This window comes from Engystomops pustulosus, chromosome 3 (genome assembly GCF_040894005.1).
Source record: "Engystomops pustulosus chromosome 3, aEngPut4.maternal, whole genome shotgun sequence".
Taxonomy (NCBI): domain Eukaryota; kingdom Metazoa; phylum Chordata; class Amphibia; order Anura; family Leptodactylidae; genus Engystomops; species Engystomops pustulosus.
In genome coordinates this window covers 115,796,323-115,819,817 of record NC_092413.1, presented here as the reverse complement: position 1 = coordinate 115,819,817, position 23,495 = coordinate 115,796,323, and the positions used below count along the sequence as shown (strand labels likewise).

The window sequence follows — 23,495 nt, the reverse complement described above, 5'->3', positions numbered from 1 at the left end:
TTGTGAAAAATATGTGGCTTTTGCTGGTAGTTTCAGCACTTAGTCCCTAAAGCAGTGATGGCAAAACTTTTAGAGGCCGAGTGCCCAAACTACAACAAAGGCCCGCTTATTTATCGCAAAGTGCCAATACAGAAATTTAATTTGCGATTTATACTCCCTTCTCTGTCACAGTTTTCATTGATACCAGCCCCTGAGGACACCAATAAAGCAGAAAATAGTCCCAGGTAGAGCTGTCACTTTAAAATAGCTCTGTGTACAGCAAGTCCTGGGCTGTCTGGGACTACAGGAAGATACCTGGAGTAATCTCTGGTGATGGGCCGAGTGTCCACAGAAAGGGCTCTGAGTGCCACCTCTGGCACCCGTGCCATAGGTTAGCCATCACTGCCCTAAAGGGTTCGCCATCACTGACCTAGAAGGCTTCCAAAAAAAATTCAACTATTCACTAGTAAGGCTAAGAAACGTATCGGTTGTGGCAGTGAAATGTTTGAGACAGTGACAGGGCTAAGAGTAGAATTTAGCGCAAAGGCACTATCTTGCATAGGTGGGCAGGCCTACGTACTAAATTGTGAGGCCTTCCAGAATAAGTACACCACGTGACATGACCTTAGAGTGGGAGTTCATCAGACATATCTGTTTCATCCACCTAAAATCTGAAGAGTTATGTCTTTATCTTCCCACTTGTCTAACACCATTGCCTCCATCTTTTTTTAAGGAAATCTACCATTAAAATCAAGCATGGAAAAATCAGGGGCACTTACTAATATATTCAGGCACTGTGGTTGTGGTAATCTTCCTACATACAGTACAGACCAAATGTTTGGACACACCTTCTCATTCAAATAGTTTTCTGTATTTTTAGGACTATAAAAACTGTAGATTAACACTGAAGTCATCAAAACTATGAATTAACACATGTGGAATTATATACTTAACATATATAACTTAAAGGGGTATTCTCATCTGGGCACTTACATTCAGTTTCATTAATCTGCCATATGTAAACATTTCTTCAATTAGATGTTATTAAAAAAAAGTTCCTGTGTGAAAATAAATTCTCATAAATGTAGTCATTGGGTCCCTTAGAAACGAGATAGCTTCACAAGGAACACAAAAGGTTATTGTATATAAAATGTCCGGAAGTTACTACATGTCCCACAGCCACTCTGTGGTAATGATTACTGAATCCAGGTGGTCCGGCAAGACTCTATAGCGCAAGTCTGGCCACCGCTGCCAGAGTGTGACGTGGTCGTATCCGAGGAAGCTCTCTCGTTTCTAAGGGACAACATGCCTACATTTATGAGAAATTATCTTCACACAGGAACATTTTTTTAATTAACATCCAATTGAAGAAATTTTTACATAAGGCAAATGAATTTAATTAAATGTGAATGCCCAGATGGGAATACCCCTTTAAGTGTGAAACAACTGAAAAATGTCTTATATTCCAGGTTCTTCAAAGTAGCCAACTTTTGCTTTGATTACTACTTTGCACACACTTGGCATTCTCTTGATGAACTTCAAGAGGTAGTCACCAGAAATTGTCTTCCAACATTTTTGAAGGAGTTCCCAGAGATGCTTAGCACTTGTTGCCTTCACTCTGTGGTCCAGCTCACCCCAAACCATCTTGATTGGGTTCAGGTCTGGTGACTGTGTCATCTGGCATAGCACCCAATCACTCTCCTGCTAGGTCAAATAGCACTTAATAGCCTGGAGGTGTGTTTGGGGTCATTGTCCTGTTGAAAAATAAATGATGGTTCAACTGAATGCAAACCAGATGGAATAGAATGTCGCTGTGGTAACCATGCTGGTTCAGTACATCAAACATCCTATTATGGGTAAGATTTATAGATGATGTCCTGATTTTGTGTTAAGGACCCCGGGAATTTGTTTAAGGAATTTGTGACCATCCTTAATTCCAACCGGATTGGTCTTGCCCTTACATCGGAGATTCATCATGACACAATCTCTATTCTGAATCTGGTAGACTGACTACCAAAATATTCAGGAAAACCACAGCAACTAATTCCTTACTTGTTTGGAATAGCTGGCACCCAGGGGTAGCTCAGAGACCAAGATGAGGTCTATGTAGAGAACGACCCCCCCACCCCCACCCGAAGCCAACCACTACCAGATGGCTGTAACCAATGGGGAAACAATAGGCATATCCGAGGAAGAGGGCTCGCCCCTGGGCAGCCAATCATGCTGTCCCAGACTAAATCTGGATGTGACATCTCCAGGATGCCGAGAATAGGACAGGTACCGTAGAAAACAATGTCCCCAACCAATCTAACTCAACACCAGCTGGAATTGTGGCTACTATACTGCTTGAAAACCCCACCAGAGCCCCTCAGTGCTGCAGTTTCACAGGCTGTGACAATGAGCAGAATATGTCTCACCCTCCCACTGCTCTCTCCCTCCTCCCTCTGTGTAATCTAGCAGCAGCAGGAAGTGCAGGGGGAAAGTTGACCTGCTCTGCTCATTGTAATAGTGAAAATACATCACTGAGGGACTCCGGAAAAGAACCCACAGAGCCCCCAAGCTCATTAGCATAGTTTTAAAAGTTTACTTTACTTGGATAACAAAATTAAAAAAAAATACCACAGTCATGGTGCCTGGATCTATGATTAAATGCCCCTAGTAGATGGTAGATTTTCTTTAAATAGAAATATACCTTAATATAATCATGGTCTGTATTGTGAGGACCCCAGAAAAAAAATCAAAGGTATTATGGGGAGGGATTGATTGAGCTTGTGAGAACAAATGGACACATACCGTATATTCTTGAGTATAATCAGTTTCTCAGCACAAAAAAAATTGCTGAAAAAAACAAACTGGGCTTATTAGTTAGCTGACATTATAGCCTTTAGCTGCCAGAAGAAAGAGACCAGAACCTGCACGGGTACTGAGTTTATTTTTTTTATGTGCTGAGTGGGAGGGTTGGGTGTGTTCTGGCTATAATATGAGCTGGCTGGAAATATATTATAGCCTGGATGGCTATATACTATGGGATGGCTGGCTATATAGTGGAAGCAGAGGCTAGCTATATACTCTGGACTGGCAGGCTATATACTGGTGGCATAGGTATGCAGGCTATATACTGTGGCATGGGCTGGCAGGCTATATACTGGGGGCATGAGCTGGCTGGCTAGTTATATACTGTGACAATAGCTTTTCCCACCCTTGACTTCTATTCAAGTTGATTATACTCAAGCTTATACTCGGGTAAGTTGTATTTTCTGGTCAGCCACCACCGCTCATTCTCTATGAATGCAGATGGTCCCTTAAAGCAACCCACTGTTTCACTTATTGTTGCATATCTTGTGTGAAGTAAGGATTTTAGATCATAAGGGGAAGCCATTGCTTCTTAAAGAGGATATTGGGAAAAGTTGGCACTATGATGAAGCCTGTCTTTGATGTGTCAGAAAAGCCCATGCTATCCTAGGCTTGCTTCTCCACAAAATAACTTGTCCGAAAGTATGTTAAGCATAGTGAAACTTGAACATTTGAGACATTTGTGAATGCATCCACTTTAGTTCAACTCTATGAAAAATGGTACAAAACCAAACAAACAAACAAACAAATAGTAGTTCATAGGTAAGGATTGCAAACAAGAGAGCTGCAGCTATCTGGCATTTATTGAATACCCTGTGAATACATCTTTTATGATTAAAATGGGAATACACCCTTAAGAATAAAATGATTCATTAAGTTAAAGAACGAAGTGCAAATATAAAGCTAAGTAAAGATAGACAATTCAGGAGTGCAGGAAGCTGAAAACATTCAAACAGTTGAGTACCTTATCAGCTATGGATTTAAGGCAAAATGAGCAGTTAATACATATTTTATGAGTCCTCCTTGTGAACTAAATCTCTCATTTGTAGCTAAAAACGGATGAGCCAAAGCATTTGCATTTCATTGCCACACCAAAGAGGTCACCTGAGGAAAGTAATAATGTCAGTAGTCAAATTTTTATAAATATCTTCAGTGATGAAAAAATATCCACTGATATATGTAGGTTCACTAGAGGCTTTTATTCAAGATCATTCAAAAGACAATGAACACCGCATCTGCTCATGCATTTCAATCTCTTCCCTTCACTTGCTCTACCACACAAGAACAGAACAAGCAGATAACTATATGCATATACAATATTCTGCCTAAAGAAGGAACACATGACTATACAGTTACACACAGTACACAGTGGGGGAGATTAATCGGTCCACAACAGAAATCTGTCATAGTTTGCACTAAAAACTCACTGTCTGCACCACATTTATAAAGGGTTTTAGACAGTTTCCTGGCTCTCCTACAGCTAGCTCGACAAAAGAGGTGTGACCTAAGAAGGGGGCGTGGTATTGTGGTGCAGAGTACAACTAGACACTTTTATACTAGGACAGATTTATCATTCAGCATTAGACACTTGTATAAATCTGGTGCAGAATGAGACTGTCTAGTATAACTCTGTACTGTCTCAACTTAGGACAGTGTTTATAAAGCTGCCCAAGTGTGTTTCTTACTCCTACCTAAAGTGTGATTGTCTTAATCTAACCATACACTTATTTACAGATAACAAAGGTTCCCACTAGATAGAAAATTATTTCCAAACCAGTTATATTAAGGGTAAGATTATTAAAATGCCATGTTTAAGAAGTGATTTGCTGGTCCTTAGTAAAGGTGCTCTGTTTCAGATTACAATGGACATCCAGCAATTGTCTATTCTTAGCCAGTGATATCATATTCAACCATTGCATAAACTATGTGCAGCTCATTCCAATAAAATAAAAATTATAATACCAAGCACATCTGCTGAAACTGTAAGATAGGCAGTTGCTTGGTAGAAATCGGAGAAACTACAGCACTAGTCTACTATAAACACTATATGTCCTAAAATGACGTAGAAAGCTACATTTGCTATCCCTTGTGGCACCATAGTGGTAGGTCAAAAATTACCTTAATAGAAAACAAAATAAGCCCAGGTGTGATTGATTGTCAAACTTCTGTTCAAACTAGCCAATGGTGTTCTTGGTTTAACCTTTAAATGCCCCATTTTGGGAGGTCCTATTATGTGTTCATCACAACTCAGCTACAAAAATACATAATAAATAATATATATATGTATACACACATACACACACACTCACCGGCCACTTTATTAGGTACACCATGCTAGTAACGGGTTGGACCCCCTTTTGCCTTCAGAACTGCCCTAATTCTTCGTGGCATAGATTCAACAAGGTGCTGGAAGCATTCCTCAGAGATTTTGGTCCATATTGACATGATGGCATCACACAGTTGCCGCAGATTTGTCGGCTGCACATCCATGATGTGAATCTCCTGTTCCACCACATCCCAAAGATGCTCTATTGGATTGAGATCTGGTGACTGTGGAGGCCATTTGAGTACAGTGAACTCATTGTCATGTTCAAGAAACCAGTCTGAGATGATTCCAGCTTTATGACATGGCGCATTATCCTGCTGAAAGTAGCCATCAGATGTTGGGTACATTGTGGTCATAAAGGGATGGACATGGTCAGCAACAATACTCAGGTAAGCTGTGGCATTGCAACGATGCTCAATTGGTACCAAGGGGCCCAAAGAGTGCCAAGAAAATATTCCCCACACCATGACACCACCACCACCAGCCTGAACCGTTGATACAAGGCAGGATGGATCCATGCTTTCATGTTGTTGATGCCAAATTCTGACCCTACCATCCGAATGTCGCAGCAGAAATCGAGACTCATCAGACCAGGCAACGTCTTTCCAATCTTCTACTGTCCAATTTCGATGAGCTTGTGCAAATTTTAGCCTCAGTTTCCTGTTCTTAGCTGAAAGGAGTGGCACCCGGTGTGGTCTTCTCCTGCTGTAGCCCATCTGCCTCAAAGTTCGACGTACTGTGCATTCAGAGATCTGAGTCACTGTTGCCTTTCTATCAGCTCGAACCAGTCTGCCCATTCTCCTCTGACCTCTGGCATCAACAAGGCATTTCCGCCCACAGAACTGCCACTCACTGGATGTTTTTGTCTTTTTTGGACCATTCTCTGTAAACACTAGAGATGGTTGTGCGTGAAAATCCCACACACAACACAACATACTTTACATGAATATGCTTTACAGCAGCCAAATGGACAAAAGGTATCCGTCTAGAGCAGACCTTACTTTTATGGGAGAGTGTGTATTGTCTTTCATTGAAACTCTGTCTGCGATAAAAATGAAATTCCTGCTAAAAAGTGACTTCTTGAGAACAAGATACATTTAGGTTCATTGGTTGAAAAGAAAACTTTAAGACTCGCAGTCCAGTCAAGGTAAATGCCCACATTTAGAAAACCTAGAAGTGATTATGGCACATAAATGTGCAGAATATTGGGGCAGATTTATCAAGCTGTCTGAAAGTCAGAATATTTCTAGTTGCCCATGGCAACCAATCACAGCTCAGCTTTCAGTTTACCAATGCTCATGAATATTTTAAAGGGGAGCTGTGATTGGTTGCCATGGACAACTAGAAATATTCTGATTTTCAGACAGCTTGATAAATCTGCCCCATTGTGTTTTGTTGTTGTAGAAAGTATGCTAAAAGCCATAAGAGAAGGTACACAATTCCTACAAATGAGGAATATGAATAACTGACAACTGTTAAGTTTTGGCTGAAGGCAAAGCAAGGTAAAAGGAAAAGATATGTAAGTCACTGATTATTTTATTTACCATTTAAAAAAATAAGTCAGAAATTGCAGAGAAAAGAGAAAAAATATATTACCTTCTACTATTACTGATTACAAAAGAGAAACCTGTGACAATCAGTGGCATTAATATCAAGACAAACACATATTTTGTCTTTTTTATAGTTGTGTCAAGTGCCATTCATTTGTCAGACTCTTGTAGAATACAGAAACATTTAATATTGTACATGATTTGTAAACCAAGACAATAATTCACAGAGTAAAAATGCTTACAGAAAACAGAAAAATCCAAAAGAAGGCGAGGAGTCACAGGAAAATAAATGCATATATAAAAAATAATTATATAATTATAATAATGCTTAAGGACGCAGGGTTATTTCGCTCATTTCTCGCTCTCCACCTTCAAAAATCGATAACTGTTTAATTTTTTGTGTACAGAGCTGTGCGAGGGCTTATTTTCTGTGTAACAAATTTTACTTCTCAGTGATGTTATTTATTATTCCATGCCATTTACTGGGAAGCTGTTAAGAAATTCCAAATGTGGTGAAATTAGCAAAAAAAAAAAAACAAACATTTGCGTCACATTCTTGTGGGCTTAGTTTTTACAACTTTCACTGTGCACTCCAAATAACACCACTGCTTTATTTGTTAGTTTGGTCCAATGATGGTGATACCAAATTTATATAGGTTTTATTGTGTTTTGATACACTCAAAAATAAAACGAATCTTCTGACGCTAATAACTTTTTAATACTATGGTGTATGGAGCGATGTTAGGTGTCATTTTTTCTGAAAAGAGCTGACGTTTTCATTTTGAGGACTGTGCAAGCTTTTCATCACCTTTTTTATGTGGTGTACAATGGTGTAAAAGTAAAGTTTTGGACATTTGGGTGCCATTTTCAGTTATGGTGTTCGCTGACAGCAATAACCGTTTTTATATTTTTATGAAGCGCCCATTTTGAGAAACAGCGATACGGAACGTGTTTGTGATTTTTAACAGTTTATTACGTTTTATATCAATTCTAAGGGAAAGGGGGAAAAAATACAAACCAGTTCAATTACAAATGTTCATTTTTTTTTAAATTTTTTAATGCTTTTCTGCAGTGCACTGTGTGCAAAATATAATATGCTAACTTTATTCTGCAGGCAAGTATGAATACGATAAAACCAAACCATTGTTTTATTTTATATTTTAGTGCTTTTGCACAATAACATCAAATGATAACCTTTTTTATTTAACCCCTTCCCGCCGCAGCCCTTTTTCGATTTTGCGTTTTCATTTTTCACTCCCCACATTCAAAAATCTGTAACTTTTTTATTTTTCCATGTACAGAGCTGTGTGACGGCTTATTTTCTGCATAACAAATGACACTTCGAAATGGTGGTATTTAATATTCCATGCCGTGTACTGAGAAGCGGGAAAAAAATTCCAAATGCAGTGAAATTGGTAAAAAAAACGCATTTTTGCCGTATTCTTGTGGGCTTGGATTTTACGGATTTCACTGTGCACCCCAAATGACATGTCTACTTTATTCTTTGGGTCGGTACGATTACGGGGATACCAAATTTGTATAGGTTTTATAATGTTTTCATACATTTAAAAAAATTAAAACCTCCTGTACAAAATTTTTTGGGGGGATTTTGCCATCTTCTGGCGCTAATAACTTTTTCATACTTTAGTGTATGGAGCTGTGGGTGGTGCCGTTTTTTGCGGATTTTGATGACGTTAACAAAGTTATCATTTTTAGGACTGTACTACCTTGTGATCACTTTTTATAGAATTTTTTATTTTTTTTTAAATGACTTTGGCCGCGATTTTCTGTTACGGGATTAATCGCAGTGAAAAACCGTTATCATTTTTTGATAGATCGGGCATTTTCGGACGCGGTGATACCTAATATGTTTATGATTTTTACTGTTTATTTATATTTATATCAGTTCTAGGGAAAGGGGGGTGATTTGAATTTTTAGGTTTTTTTATTATAATTTTTTTATTTTAACTTTATTTTTACTATTTTTCAGACTCCCTAGGGTACTTTAACCCTAGGGTGTCTGTACGATCCTATCATATACTGCCATACTACAGTATGGCAGTATATGTGGATTTTACTACTCATACATTACAATGTGCTGACAGCACATTGTATTGAATGGGTTAACCCGAAGTAGCTTCGGGTCTTTGCCGGCGGCGATCAGCGGTAAAACACCCTTACACACTTACCGGGTGTTACCGGTAAGCCTTTGCTGCGATATCCAGCAAAATTTTACCGGCTATGGAGAGGGCTCGGCCCGCGAGCACTCTCCATGTACCGGGACCCGACATGTGACGTACTATTACGTCACATGTCGGGAAGGGGTTAAAAATGTATGTTTGTTTTTGTAGGAGTAGGTCATTTATAAGTGGCTTGAAAAAGAAATTGTTTGATTATTTCTATAATGCTCAAAATATATGGTTTAGAAGGATCATTGATAAAATAATTATGAATGGCACTTCCTAGAAGGCAAACACAATTAAGAATACAACTCAAAGCGGCGCTGTCCTTATTTTGCACCACTATCGCTTTTTTCAGAAAGTGCAAGAAGTAAACAAAGGATATTCCTTAGAAATTCCTCCCAACAGGTGATGGTAAACTCAACATCAATTGGATGATCTTACAAGCTGCACAAAATAAATATTTTGGGAGGATTCATGAGATATCATGAAGATAGACAGTCAAATCTTCCCTGACAGTAAACAATGCTGCCTTCTGCATCCATAATGAAATGCATGATTAAACTTTTACATTTCCGTTATTACATAAATCAATAGTGCATATGATAAAAGTAAACTTTGTAATACAATACATCCCCGTTTCCTTCTCTTTCCCCTATCTTCCTTATTTGAAGAGACTGTGCCACTTGCATTCACTGTTTAAGTGAGGTTCTGTGCTTTGCAATTGGTTACACTTCCATAAAATTGAATGAAGTGGCAGGATGCAGCCAAAATAAGGGTGCAGAAGGGGTAAGCGTCATATCTTGAGTCAAATACTCTAATTTGCCCATCAGAAAACAGCAGTAATTAAGGTACAGTGCCTCACTGGCAGATAATTTTAGGCGATATGGGTAGTACTTGTAATGCATTTACCAGCAGACATTGCTGGTTTGGGAGGTAAACTTCTTACAGGTCTCCTTTAAGTCCCTACGAAATCCTTCCTTATATGAACCTCAGACTCCAGTGACTTACACAGAATATACTCGACAATAAAACATGCTCTGTTCACATATACATGCCTCAAGGTTGCAAAAGAGGCAAGGTTTTCCTTGTCCCACCTAGGAAAAACTATTTGCACATATCCCAGAATCCCCTAGTGGAGCATCAATGGCTAGAAGGCTCCACACACCTGCAAGGCGGCCTTAATTGACAAAAGCTTAGTCCCTGACCCACATGTACTAAATGCAAAGAGAAAAAACAAAAACAAAAAAAAGCCACATACTGCAGTATTGAGGTCTAGTCCTTGCTGTTACATACATTCAATGTCTAACCTTCGCTCTATATGATTAACGGAAAGCATATGGACATGTAAAATACACCAGCTTCCTGTAACTGTCAGCATTAAGACCACATGGAGATCTAATTAACAGTTTAAGCCAGATATTAATGAAGGAGAAGAATGTGCTAATTCTTCTGGCTGACGGAAAAAAGTAATTGAAATCACATCTAAAAGGCTTAAAACAGATTAAGAAGTTGATCAGCAGGAAGTGCCACGATAAACTGAGAAACAAAACCTGCCAAGAGAAGACTTGCTTAGACACTCTTCATCTGAGCGCCAGCCACACTGGAACAAAAACTATTCTATTGCTTCACTGCAAATATAAAAAGATCATCAGCTCCAACAAATGATATTTTAAGAAAAAACAGAGGCTGCAATTTCATGAGAAAATGAGATGGCTATTTTATGCATGCTGAAAATTAAAGCCTCATTATGCTAACACGAAGCATAGACAGAATGGGGAAAGCTTAAAAAATGTCTCTGAATATAGATTCTAAAAGTTTGAGCGCTCTAATCCTGGTTTTATAAGAAATTTCCCTTCAGATGAACACATTTAGATGTGGGTAAGCAGAAGGTCAGCTGAAAGTCATACTTTATTGAAGAACAAGGACTGAAGGCCTGAATGGGATTAGCATTTGAAGTACTATAGCAGTCTTTGTGCAGAGAGAACATTGCACTGATAAAAAAAAACCTTGTAATACAGTATCCACTCCATAGAGAATTCAGCAGCTTTATGCATTCACAATTTTTCACCAAGTGTTCTATAGCAAAAATATTCTATACATCATTTAAATGAACCATCCTATGAGCCTAACGTCCCTTTTACAAATATCACAATGACAAAGTCATTATACTCCATCCAATACATTCAAAGTTTTCAAAGGGCACCAGTTCTCGGATCTGATAGAGTTATTTGCTTCTTGTAAATAACTTTGGTCACTGCACCCATTATAAAATCAGTACACATTACGTTGTAGAGTAATATTAATACCCTAATGGCCTACGCAGAGTCAAAGCCACTCTCTTGCTAAACATTGAATAATCACAACCCTCAGCGTGGTGCAATTTTCTGAAAGCTAGTATAACGGGATTTATTTCGGAAAGCAGGGAATGGTCTTGTTTGGTGGTGCAGAGAGGCTACATTTGTTAAGAGTGTGCCTTTACTTGAATGCTGCTTAGCAATTTTATACCTGTAAGGAAATAAAACATGCACGGACCATTGCATTATGAGACGGGAGTCGGGAACCTTTCTCCCATAAAGTACAAAATAGATTCCATTTTCTAGAAGGCAATTTTGCATGCTGCCACTACGCCATAAAAAATGTAAAAGCTCTTCACTCAATTGAGTATAATGAAATTTACCAAATAGCACAAAATGAAATAGTAAGGTTGTTCTGGTGAAATGTCTTATGTCTGCTTACGTGTATGATTTGTTTCAAAACGAAGGGAGCCATAAAAGTTGGCAGTAAACTACAGTTTGTTTATTTTTAATAAACAGATATTTGGAACAGAAACAATGGACCCGGCGGGTGTACAGCAACAGAAAATCTGACTCTTATTACACAAGAAATATATTGGTAGGCTCTGATAAATGTGTTCAATTTTTTTTCCCCTTCATCAACCGTAAAATGGATGTCTCAGCAAAGATTATTACGAAACAGCCACTGTAAGGACAAAGGCAGAATGTTTAAATTAGTCCCATTGTGTCGCTGTATTGTAACCTTTGTCTAGGACATTACATGGCACCCAGAGGTTTCTGACAAAACACAACATGTAAAAAAACAAGCTAATTCACAAAAAATAAAATACCCCGAAGACTGTACGCATGCATATGTGTGTGTGCGTAGAACTACACACACACACACACATATATATATATATACACATATATATATACACACATATATATATATAATATATATACATATATAATATATATACATATATAATATATATACATATATAATATATATACATATATTATATATATATATATATATATATATATATATATATATATATATATATATATAGATAAAGAATAGTAAGAGCAGCACAGCCTTAGAGAAAAAAAGAAATGCGGGTGCTATCCAGGTGCTCTTACCCAAAGAGTATGAGTATAAGTAAACAAAAAAACGGCAGCACTCCCAAGGATTGAAGAAAAAAAGTGAGGTTTTGAGCGAGAGATGGAATAAAACCTCACTTTTTTTCTTCAATCCTTGGGAGTGCTGCCGTTTTTTGTTTACTTATATATATATATACATTCTATGTGTTTTCCCAAAAATAAATACATATGTCAGACATTAATGAGTAACTGTAAAGAAAGTTATAATCATTTTTCCAAATTCTCATATGTGACACAACAATGCCCATATTTTAGTACATGGAAAAGGAAACCTGCACAGCTCAATACATCCAAATACTATCCATAATGTAAACAAGCACACACACAAAAAATAGCTACTGATCCATTAGAAAAAAAGACAAAAGAAAGTGTGTATAAGGGCCAAAACTATATACAGAATATATTTATTTATTTCATGACATAGTACCAAACAAGACACAATTTAAAAACATCTAAAAAGTACACCAGTACATATTACAAAGACCACTGTATCAGACCTTGATAAGTCGATACATCACATTGCATAAATGAAGATCAACTTGATAAGTATTGCCAAAAGCCTCATAAATAAATAGTGAATGTGCAGAGAGGTGCTACAAAGTCACCACATGTAACCGCATGTAATACATGGAAAAGATGGCACAACCTACAGAAATCTGACACTCTGTATTAATGTATAGTTACCACACCAAAATTGTCAACGAGGCAGAAACAGGCTAGGTAAATACCAGGCAATGTGTAGGAATACCCCACACGTTCCGTCGCAAACAACATGGACCCCTGAGGAAGTTGCTTTTACATGCGGTTACATGTGGTGACTTTGTAGCACCTCTCTGCACATTCGCTATTTATTTATGAGGATTTTGGCAATAATTATCAAGTTGATCTTCATTTATGCAATGTGATGTATCGACTTATCATGGTCTGATACAGTGGTCTTTGTAATATGTACTGGTGTACTTTTTAGATGTTTTTAAATTGTGTCTTGTTTGGTACTATGTCATGAAATAAATAAATATATTCTGTATATAGTTTTGGCCCTTATACACACTTTCTTTTGTCTTTTTTTCTAATGGATCACTAACAATGCCCATATTGTGTTACTCGCCTTTATGTCAAAAATCCTTATCACCGGAGGTGAAGTGGGCAGAGACTAAGGTCTTCCTGTATCTGCCCTTAAGCTGAGTCCAATAAGTTTGCGCACATTTACCATGCTGCCCTTTGTTTTCTCTCAAAGAAATTTAGCAGTAAATCCAGTGAAACCAGTGAACAATGCACAGTGCACATACAGAATGTATATAGTGACTAGCCTGGCATGTCTCATCACATGGAGTAGCATGGAACATGTAATAAGTGGCAGAAATCATTAGTACATAAGGTGTATAGTCTGGGCAGTTTGAGCACCAAGGGTTAATAGCTCCTCTGCACAGGGGAAAGGGCTGCAGCAGGAAGTGAAGAGAAAGACTCTGCTACATAGACAGAGAGCTCTGTCACATGACATCCTCTGTGAGCAGGAAGCAGCTTCCCCTTCTTGTGAAACTGTAGATCTGTTTATCAGATGGACTCGAGGGCTACTCAGCACAGGCAAAGGAAGGAGCTACTTCAGCACTGAGATAATCTGAGGGGTACAGCAAAGAATCTGCTGCAAATAATTAACAAAGATAATACGCAAAGTTGTTCTACATACCAAAATATATTGATTTGATGGGGGAAAAAACTTTACAGTCCTTTAAAGCCTCACAGCCCTTTTGATAAACATATAAATGGTATAGTCAAGAGTTTTATGTTGATGTTGATTCACTCACTCACCAAATGAAATTCAGGAAAAGGGGAAATAGGATGGGACACAGATTTGAGTTTAAGATTAAAAACATAATCTTCATTAATTGTCAATTGCTTAGCAAAGTATATCTATTATAAACCACCTTCTTGTATTATAATGATTATTGTTTAAGTGGTAGAACATTAGGTGATTTACGTTTCGCCCCTCTTACACAGTATAACAAGGGCACAGTCCACATCTCAGGACTGGTGGTGTGGTCTCCCTTGTTTGAAATGCTGCTTGGACACCATTCTGAGGAGCACTGCCAGCAGAGCTATGGAGCTAGGTACAGAGATGCACAGGCCAAGTGACCGAGGGACGCCACTTGGTTGCTCAGCTGTCAGTGCAGAAGCTAAGCTCACTTTGATTAATTGACCCCTGTACTAGAGTCAGGAAACACCTAGCAAGTGTTACGTCATTTAGGTAATGTGAAACTGTAACTTTATGGGACAATACCTGTAGATACAAACTAAAATAACCATCAGCTAACTGGAACTCTTTACACATTTTGTGAATTCATTCACACTCTTTTTTGAGAAGGAGGATATATAACCCCCCCCCCCCAAAGCCTGTTGTAACATTATTAGCGTTAATGTCCACCCTTGTAGATCTCTGTAATTAAAGTAGCGTGCTCTTTTAAAATGTTCCGCCACTGGGGTAGTAGGGATGGCTTATTTTGTCGTATTTCTTCTGCCAGCAATTTGTCATAATTGTTGATGTCATACCAATGTAAGTCAGACTACACATACATGGTAGTGCATAGCTCTAGTAGTAGAGGTTATATGCTCCTGTATAGTAGATGTGTCCACTATGATCTCTGAAGGATTTCTTCTTGAGTACAATCAGACATACTATGCAATGGTCACAAGGAAAGAAACCATGTGCCTGACGGAGAGATGTAGTAAATGTCTGGATAATAAACTCTGCCATTATGAGAATAAACGGCATACAATGCAAATTCTTTAAACAATTAAGAATATAACCTTGGAACAAGGTGTATGGCTTGTCACAATAGATGTTGAAAGTTTAGATACAAGCATTAGAAATAAACACACGGTTGAAGCAGTTGATTACTTCTGGCAAAGCGAATGGTATTCCCATTTCAGCAAATTGATGTTATTGTTTGTATAATGAAAAGTTATACAATATTCCGATATACTTTCTCATGGATTTCAAGATCTCTGCTTACTGTCATGCTATAGGAAGCTTCAATGTTAACTTCCAGTAGACAGATATCTGAGCATTGTCACCCAAGTGCATGGCTTGTTAGTATCAGCGGTGTGCGGCCGTTGCCGGTCTATGGGGGATGTATGTAAAGACAGCAGCTTGCACATAATTCCCCCTACGGTCGTGTGAATGCCGCCTAAGGAGTGACTTTTTCTTTAAGTAGCACAATACCACTAAAACATATATTATAAAATGTTTCCAATACTATATTGAAAATGTTACTCGTGTTTAAAACTTGCACTTTAAACAAACCCCAAAATATTCTTCAATGTTCAAGTCCCCCTGTAACATTTATGGATATGCAGGCGGTCCCCTACTTGAGAACACCCGACTTACAGACAACCCCTAGTTACAAACAGACCTCTGGATATTAGTAATTTACTCTACTTTAGCTTTAGGCAGCTACAACAGTTATTAAAGGTGTCTGGAATTAAGCTTAATTGTTAATCCTGGTTCTTATGACAATCCAACATTTTTAAAATCCAATTGTCACAGAGACCCAAAAATTCTGGCTGGGATTACAATTATAAAATATACATTTCTGACTTACATACAAATTCAACTTAAAAACAAACCTACAGACCCTATCTTGTATGTAACCCGGGGACTGCCTGTACATGAAACTCATCACCCAAGGCATGAATGTTATTGCTGTTAATAGAGATGTTTTATTATTTCTGGCTCTTAGAAATTAGATCTATCAATAGAACTGTTCTTTGTACATGTCAGGAGCATAATAAGACAATTTATAAGCTCTCAAAAATGTAAGTGAAAGTTGTTTTCAGATGTGAACGTTTTGTATAAATCGGTGTGGTGTTGGTGCAGCCAGTCAGTATGCCCACTGGAACTGGTTTTCATTTTTATTTGTAGTATTCTGTTACCAAATCAAGCCAAGCAAGAGGAAATCACTGCCTTTTACAGGGCAAAAAAGGACCTTTTTCCAGTTTAACGCATTGTTGCAGCCAGTTTTTACACAGCCCGCTGAAATCAGTAGCGGATTATAATAATCGGGAGTTTGGGCAGTAGACCAGGTCCCAAGTCTTCTAGGGGGCCTATGGCCACCCAAACCACCCAGGAAATTTTATACAGAGAAGGAGCTTTATCCAATAAATCCTCATACATCTGTTTCTGCTCTCAGGAAGGTCCACCAAAGGTTGTAAAATGGCAGATAGTAAGCAAGCAGAAGGAACACATCCTCCATTCCACAAGAAACTTTATTCTAGTACCATTTGTAAAAAGTGTATTCCAGACTATGGGGCTATTATATTCATACAGCCCAGGGCCCATGGTGGTCTTAACCCCTTAACGCCGAAGCCACTTTTCAACTTCCTGACACGGCCCATTTTTTCAAATCTGCCCTGTGTCACTATAAGTGGTTATAACTTTGAAACGCTTTAACATATCCAAGTGATTTTGAAATTGTTTTCTCGTAACACTTTGTACTTCATGTTAGTTGAAAAACTTTGGTGGTATGTTTTGCATTTATTTATGAGAAAATCAGATATTTGGTGAAAATTTGGAAAAATTCTCGATTTTCGAGTTTCAAAATGTTCTACTTTTTCCACACATAGTCATAACAGCAAAAAAACTTAATAACTAACATTAACCGAATGTCTACTTTATGTGGACATGGTTTTTTTTTTTTGTAGGATGTTATGGGCATTTGAAAGTTAGGTGCGATTTTTCACATTTTCATAAAAAACCCAAAATCCAGCTATTGAGGGACCAGCTCAGGTTTCAAATCACTTTGAGAGGCCTAAATAAAAGTAAAACCCCATAAATTACCCCATTATAGAAACTACACCCCTCAACGAACGTAAAACAACTTTTATGAAGTTTTTTAACCCTTTAATTGCAATTTTGAAAGTAAAATTTTTTTGGCTAAATGAATGTGTTTTTCAAAAAATGTACAAATTTTCAGTGGATAAAATACCAAAACGCTCCACAAAATGTGATACCCAATCCCTCCCGCGTATAACAATACCCCATATGTGGTGGTGACCTGCTGTATAGGCACACACCAGGGCATTGAGGGGGGAGCTGTGCCATTCAGAGCAGATTATGCATTGTCACTTTTTATTGGCTATACAATCTTTATTTTTTTGGCAATTTGGACATATAAGGGCTTATTTTTTGCGACATGAGATGCACTTTACAAATACTTCATTTTAGTGGGTCATTGGATTATTGATGAGATTTTATTAACTCTTGAATGTATGGGTGAAAAGAAAATTGTCAATTTTGGTTTCCTTTCTTTTTGTATTTTTTGGGGGTCGTACACCGTACACTAAAATTACTATATTATCTTTATTCAATAGGTCACTACGATTACGGTGATAGCTCATTTATATAGTTTTTCATTTATTTTTACAATTTTACTGGAAAAAAACTAATATAGAGGAAATCTCATTTGTTTTTGCATCACCATGTTTTCGGAGATGTAACTTTAACCCCTTAACGCTGAAGCCACTTTTCACCTTCCTGACACGGCCCATTTTTTCAAATCTGCCCTGTGTCACTATAAATGGTTATAACTTTGAAACCCTTTAACATATCCAAGTGATTTTAAAATTGTTTTCTCATGACACATCGTACTTCATGTTAGTTGAAAAATTTTGGTGGTATGTTTTGCATTTATTTATGAGAAAATCAGATATTTGGTGAAAATTTGTAAAAATTCTCAATTTTCGAACTTCAAAATGTTCTACTTTTTCCACACATAGTCATAACCGCAAAAAAACTTAATAACTAACATTTATCAAATGTCTACTTTATATGGACATAGTTTTTTATGCATACTCTTATTTTTGTAGGATGTTATGGGCCTTTGAACGTTAGGTGCAATTTTTCACATTTTCATAAAAAAACCCAAATCCTGCTATTGAGGGACCTGCTCAGGTTTCAAGTCACTTGAAAGGCCTAAATAAAAGTAAAACCCCATAAATTACCCCATTATAGAAATTACACCCCTCAACATATGTAAAACAACTTTTATGAAGTTTGTAAACCCTTTAATTGTTTTACAGGGGTTAAAACAAAATCGGATACAATTTTGAAAGTAAATTTTTTTGGGCTAAATTAATGTGTTTTTCAAAAAATGTACAAATTCTCAGTGGATAAAATACCAAAACGCTCCACAAAATTTGATACCCAATCCCTCCCGCGTATAACAATCCCCCATATGTGGTGGTAACCTGCTGTACGGGCACATGCCAGGGCATCGAATGGAAGCTGCGCCATTCAGAGCAGATTATGCATTGTCACTTTTTATTGGCTATACAATCTTTATTTTTTTGGCAATTTGGACATATAAGAGCTTATTTTTTGCGACATGAGATGCAGTTTACAAATACTTCATTTTAGTGGGTCATTAGCTTAATGATGAGAATTTATTAACTCTTTAATGTATGGGTGAAAAGAAAATTGTCAATTTTGGTTTCCTTTCTTTTTGTATCTTTTGGGGGTCGTGCACCGTACACTAAAAATACTATAATATCTTTATTCTACAGATCACTGCGATTATGGTGATACCTCATTTATATAGTTTTTCATTTATTTTTACAATTTTACTGGAAAAAAACTAATATAGAGGAAATCTCATTTGATTTTGCATCGCCATCTTTACGGAGATATAACGCTAATATTTTTCAGTTGACAGAGCTGGTTTAGGGCTTATTTTTTACGTGTTGAGTTGTCCTTTCAATTGATACCATTTTGGCGCACATAACTTTTTTTGATCACTATTTATAACATTTTTTTAAGAGATTTTATGAAAAATTTACATTCTTGGCGAGTTTTTCGTGTTTTGATTTTACGGCGTTCACTGAGCGTGCCCAATTATGTTTCTGAGTTATTGTACGGATTGTTACAGACGCGACAATACCAAATATGTGGTGGGTTTCGGCGATTTTGTGTTTTTTCCACTTCATTGCATGTGTATAGGGAATGTTTGTGTTTAGGGGACTTTAACTTTATTTAATTAATTCTTTTTATTAAAAAATGTTTTCATTAAATGTTTTTAACTGTTTTTATATCACTTTTACAGGTAAGCTTGAACAAGCGATCCACTGATCGCTTGTTCAAGCTATTCTTCACTTTACACAGTGTAATACAGATGTATTACACTGTGTAATGTAACACACTGAGCATGCGGCTGAGCATGCAGGACCCGGCTCACCGAGGAGGATCACGCAGCCCCGGGCACTGGCAGTCCCGGGGCTGCGATCGGAACCACGGACCCCCCCCCGGGTAAGCGCCGCGGGGGGGTCCGATTCTTGCGAAATTCCCCTAACACACCGCGGTCAGCGCGACCACGGCGTGTTAGGGGTTAACACCCGCGATCGGAGAAATCCCCGATCGCGGGTGTTAGAGGCAGGTGTCAGCTATAATATATAGCCGACACCCGCAGCTTCTGGCCCCGGCACCGTTCAGGAGCCGGGGCCAGAAGCTTGACGTAATAGTACTGCATTTTGCGGGAACGCACCTCCCGCCATGCAGTACTATTACGTCAAATGTCGGGAAGGGGTTAATCTGTCCCTGGCTGATCATTTATACTTCCATAGTGTTCTGCCACTTACCAGTACCTGGCCAGGCAACAGGAAATGATTCTTCTCTTAGTAAAAGAGAATTTTTAGGCTTTGTCCAAAAAAGCCAAGTTATCCACCAGGTCTTAGTTCTGAAAGTTATCACTGCAGGCTGCTGACCATGCAATAATTTTTTGAGATCTCTTAATAATTCATCCTACTTTGTAAAAATTCTGTCAGTGTGGATTTAGGGCAGGTCTAATTTTTGGAAGTATAGTCCCTCATCAAGCATTTTTTTTTTTCAAATATCACTGAGTGTGTTTAAAACTCTACCTGTATCCAAAAATTTACCCTTTTGAAAGCTTTGAAATAAAAAAACTATTTTCAGTGTTTTACAACATGCCTGCCTTTTAACACCTTCAAACATGCATTTATCTGTGCTTGTCCGTGACATGATTTTTCTACTGCTGTCATTCATCTGAAGAGATTAAGAACGGTGGTTGAGCAAGGGAAAATTAAAAATATGTTAATCATTAATAAAAGAATTTGTGAAGTTCTGTCCGGGAACGACACATCCCCTTTCATGTAGGTAGGTAGGTAGGATAACAAAGATGATTTTATGGGGATGAAAGGGAAAAATTGTTAGCTATAAGAAGGGTGGCGTTTAGTTAATGAGACTCTGAGAACCCGTCACTAGTAGGTACGTGAAAAATGTGGTGACAGGTTCCCTTTAATCACCATACTAGGTTAATGCTTTCATGTTTAAATAAATATTTGGAACAATTTAAATAAAAATTTGGAACAATTTAAAAATATAATCGGAAATTCCTAAACCTGTTTAACATAAAAACATGGTCATTGTATTTTACAACAAAAAAGTATACTTGGGAAATATAAGTTTCGCTCCAATTCAACTTTCAAAGATGGCTAATATTAAATATAATAACATTTTATTTAGAGATAGAACGGTATGCTAATACAGGAATAAAAGGGGGATTTATGCCAATACCCTTTTTATAAGCCCAGGTAACCTGCAACTGTTATAATAAATGGCAACAAATGCATGTGTATTGAGAAAGACTATGTGAAGGTTAAAAAGTTGACAATTATCTGTAATGTTGTATGGATTTGTTTTACACTTCAAATATGTACTAAATATTTGTTAACCTGATTACTAAATTGCAAATACAAAACCAACATATCATAAATAAGGTGAAAGTAATGTCATAAAAAACAGTATAAAGGAAATGCCACCTTAGCTGAACTCACCTGGGTGCGTAGAATTTCACCTTTTGACAACTGCATATCACCAGTCAGCTCTTTCACTGTGACACCCAGTGGCTCTAGACGCTTGCTGAAGTAATTTGTCATCTCAGCTGCCAGGGCCTTCATAGGAGCTACATACACAATCTGTACAAAACGGACACCAAGTTGATAAATGAGCAAAACTCACAATGTCATTTGTCCCAAAGCAACCAGTACAAATCACAATTTATTGTGAAATATGATTGGAGGCACTTCCAGTGAAAAATCTTAATCGTGATATATGAAAAGTCGTTATCTTCCCTGGATAAGTGTGCAGCTGTTTAGAGGACAATGGATTTTGTTTATATAGCCTCATCACTTAGAAAATTGGTTCTGCATCAAAGCTAAACGCATTTTCATAGCTTTTCACATGGGTAATAAGATTTTCAGGACACAAACACGAATTGCTGTAATAGTAATGAACTAAATTAAGCAGCATTCTTTGTGTGAATTACGAATGACTAATACCCTTGAAAAACTTTCTCTTTATTTACTAGTATAAGATAACAGAACATGGGATATCCGTTTTCATCCAAAGAACAAGAAACGGTGCACAGAGCATTTAACACCTAATCTTGTTTTTCATTGTGGCGAGGTACAGAAGGGATGCACACACAACATTACTATGAACTTCTATGTCATTTAGTAACAACAATAGATTGCATAATTTAAGCAAAACATGTTTGTCTCTCTAAACGGGAATGTATAAGGAATGCTTAAAAATAATTCTCCCAGTATTCCCTTTACCGAACACCAATCAGAAAATAAGACCCTGCATCCAGTCTTTTAGTTCACCAGCCAGACATTCCTGACCATAAAATGACAGCAGCATGTGATTTCTAACTGTCCATGAACAATCACCTGACTAGGACCTTATCATATGAATACAAGATCAAGGTCCTGGCAGGGCAACAGAATTCAAAAAGAACCTGTCATCAAGCACAAAATGGAGAATGACACATTTAATTTCACTGCCACATGTCCCTGATCAAGTTAGGTTTTTTTTTTCTTTAGTAATCAGTGAGTCCGTTTAAAAAATATGGAAATTTCTATGTGAATAATCTTATTCTAGTCAAATGTGTGGTAACCTTTTATTTCACAGAGCACACTGAGAAACCCACATAGACTGTCCCAATAATTTTAAAAAGATGAAAAAAATTAAATCAGCTTAAAGCAGGGTCATATGACTGAAATAGAAGAGATAGAAAGAGCGCATTTCACAATTCATCTTCAAATGCATGTTATTAATAAAAAGGCACCTGGGTGAGGTTATTTTCCCATAACTGTACTCATGTTGTCCCTTAGAAACGAGATAGTTGTTCTTGGGTGCAACTATGAGCAGTCTAGGAGCAGGACAGCTGTGGGACATGTAGCAACTTTTTCGTGCATTTTCATATGCAAAAGCTTTTTGTTTCTTTGAACCACTACAGCATCCAAGGCAAGGTCGTATCCAAGGGCAAATGCCCTTCATTTCTTAGGGACCATATGACTCAATATACTCTAATCATTAAGAGACAAAAACAGTCTTTTTTTATCAATATATTAATCCCAAATATAGCATTTGAAATAATCAATTGCTTTTCAACTTATAGCAAAATGCAATATTAGAGTTAGTTTATACTTTTCACTTTGGGTATAGATAAAAAAAAAAAGATTGTGATGAAGCTTATATCATACCAGAGAGGGGTTGCAGTCATCATCTGTCACATCTTAGTGATAGAACATTCAAATAGAATACTCCTTAAATTATATTTGTAAAGAAGAAACACTTCTGCATTGTTTCTAGTATATTGGCCCGATTAGTATTCCAGGCATACAGGATAATACTAGTGCTATTGCTTACCTTAAAAGAATCTTTTTTAATAACACCTTGCTGAATATTTTGGCGAATTACATGCAAGACTGTTAGCATGGCAATGTTAGTTTTGCCGGCTCCAGTTGGTGCACAGATGAGCATGTTTTCATTTGTGTTATAAGCTGTTTCGAACACTATGGACTGGATACGGTTCAGTCGTTTGACGCCCTTGAAGACCAGCTGTCCAATCTGATGTGGGAAAAAGAACGGAAATAAATATTACTAATTCACACATTAGAAGTAACATACAAGACTGCTGTTCACTGTAAGCCTAAGGAATAGAGCTGCCGAAAGTGTGAAAAATAGGATGAGAAGCTAATCCATGTTCAAAATCCAATTAAAAGAGTTTAATGTGACATTAAGCTTTAAAAGAAAAAAAGTTATGCTAATTATATTAAAATATAATCATATGCTAAGCTGGTTGTGTGTGTG

The 23,495-nt window shown here is 37.4% G+C and overlaps 1 protein-coding gene across 2 annotated transcripts in view; it reads right to left on the bottom strand.

The window, feature by feature from the left end:
• The window catches only part of ASCC3 (activating signal cointegrator 1 complex subunit 3), a 498,380-nt gene that overhangs the window by 352,240 nt on the left and 122,645 nt on the right, over positions 1–23,495 (bottom strand). For both annotated transcript variants that reach the window (XM_072141894.1, XM_072141895.1), the window contains exons 9-10: positions 23,052–23,252; positions 21,173–21,313 (exon numbers count right to left, since the gene is read on the bottom strand). In XM_072141894.1, coding sequence (XP_071997995.1) covers positions 21,173–21,313; positions 23,052–23,252 — 342 coding nt within the window. The remainder of the gene's footprint in view (positions 1–21,172; positions 21,314–23,051; positions 23,253–23,495) is intronic.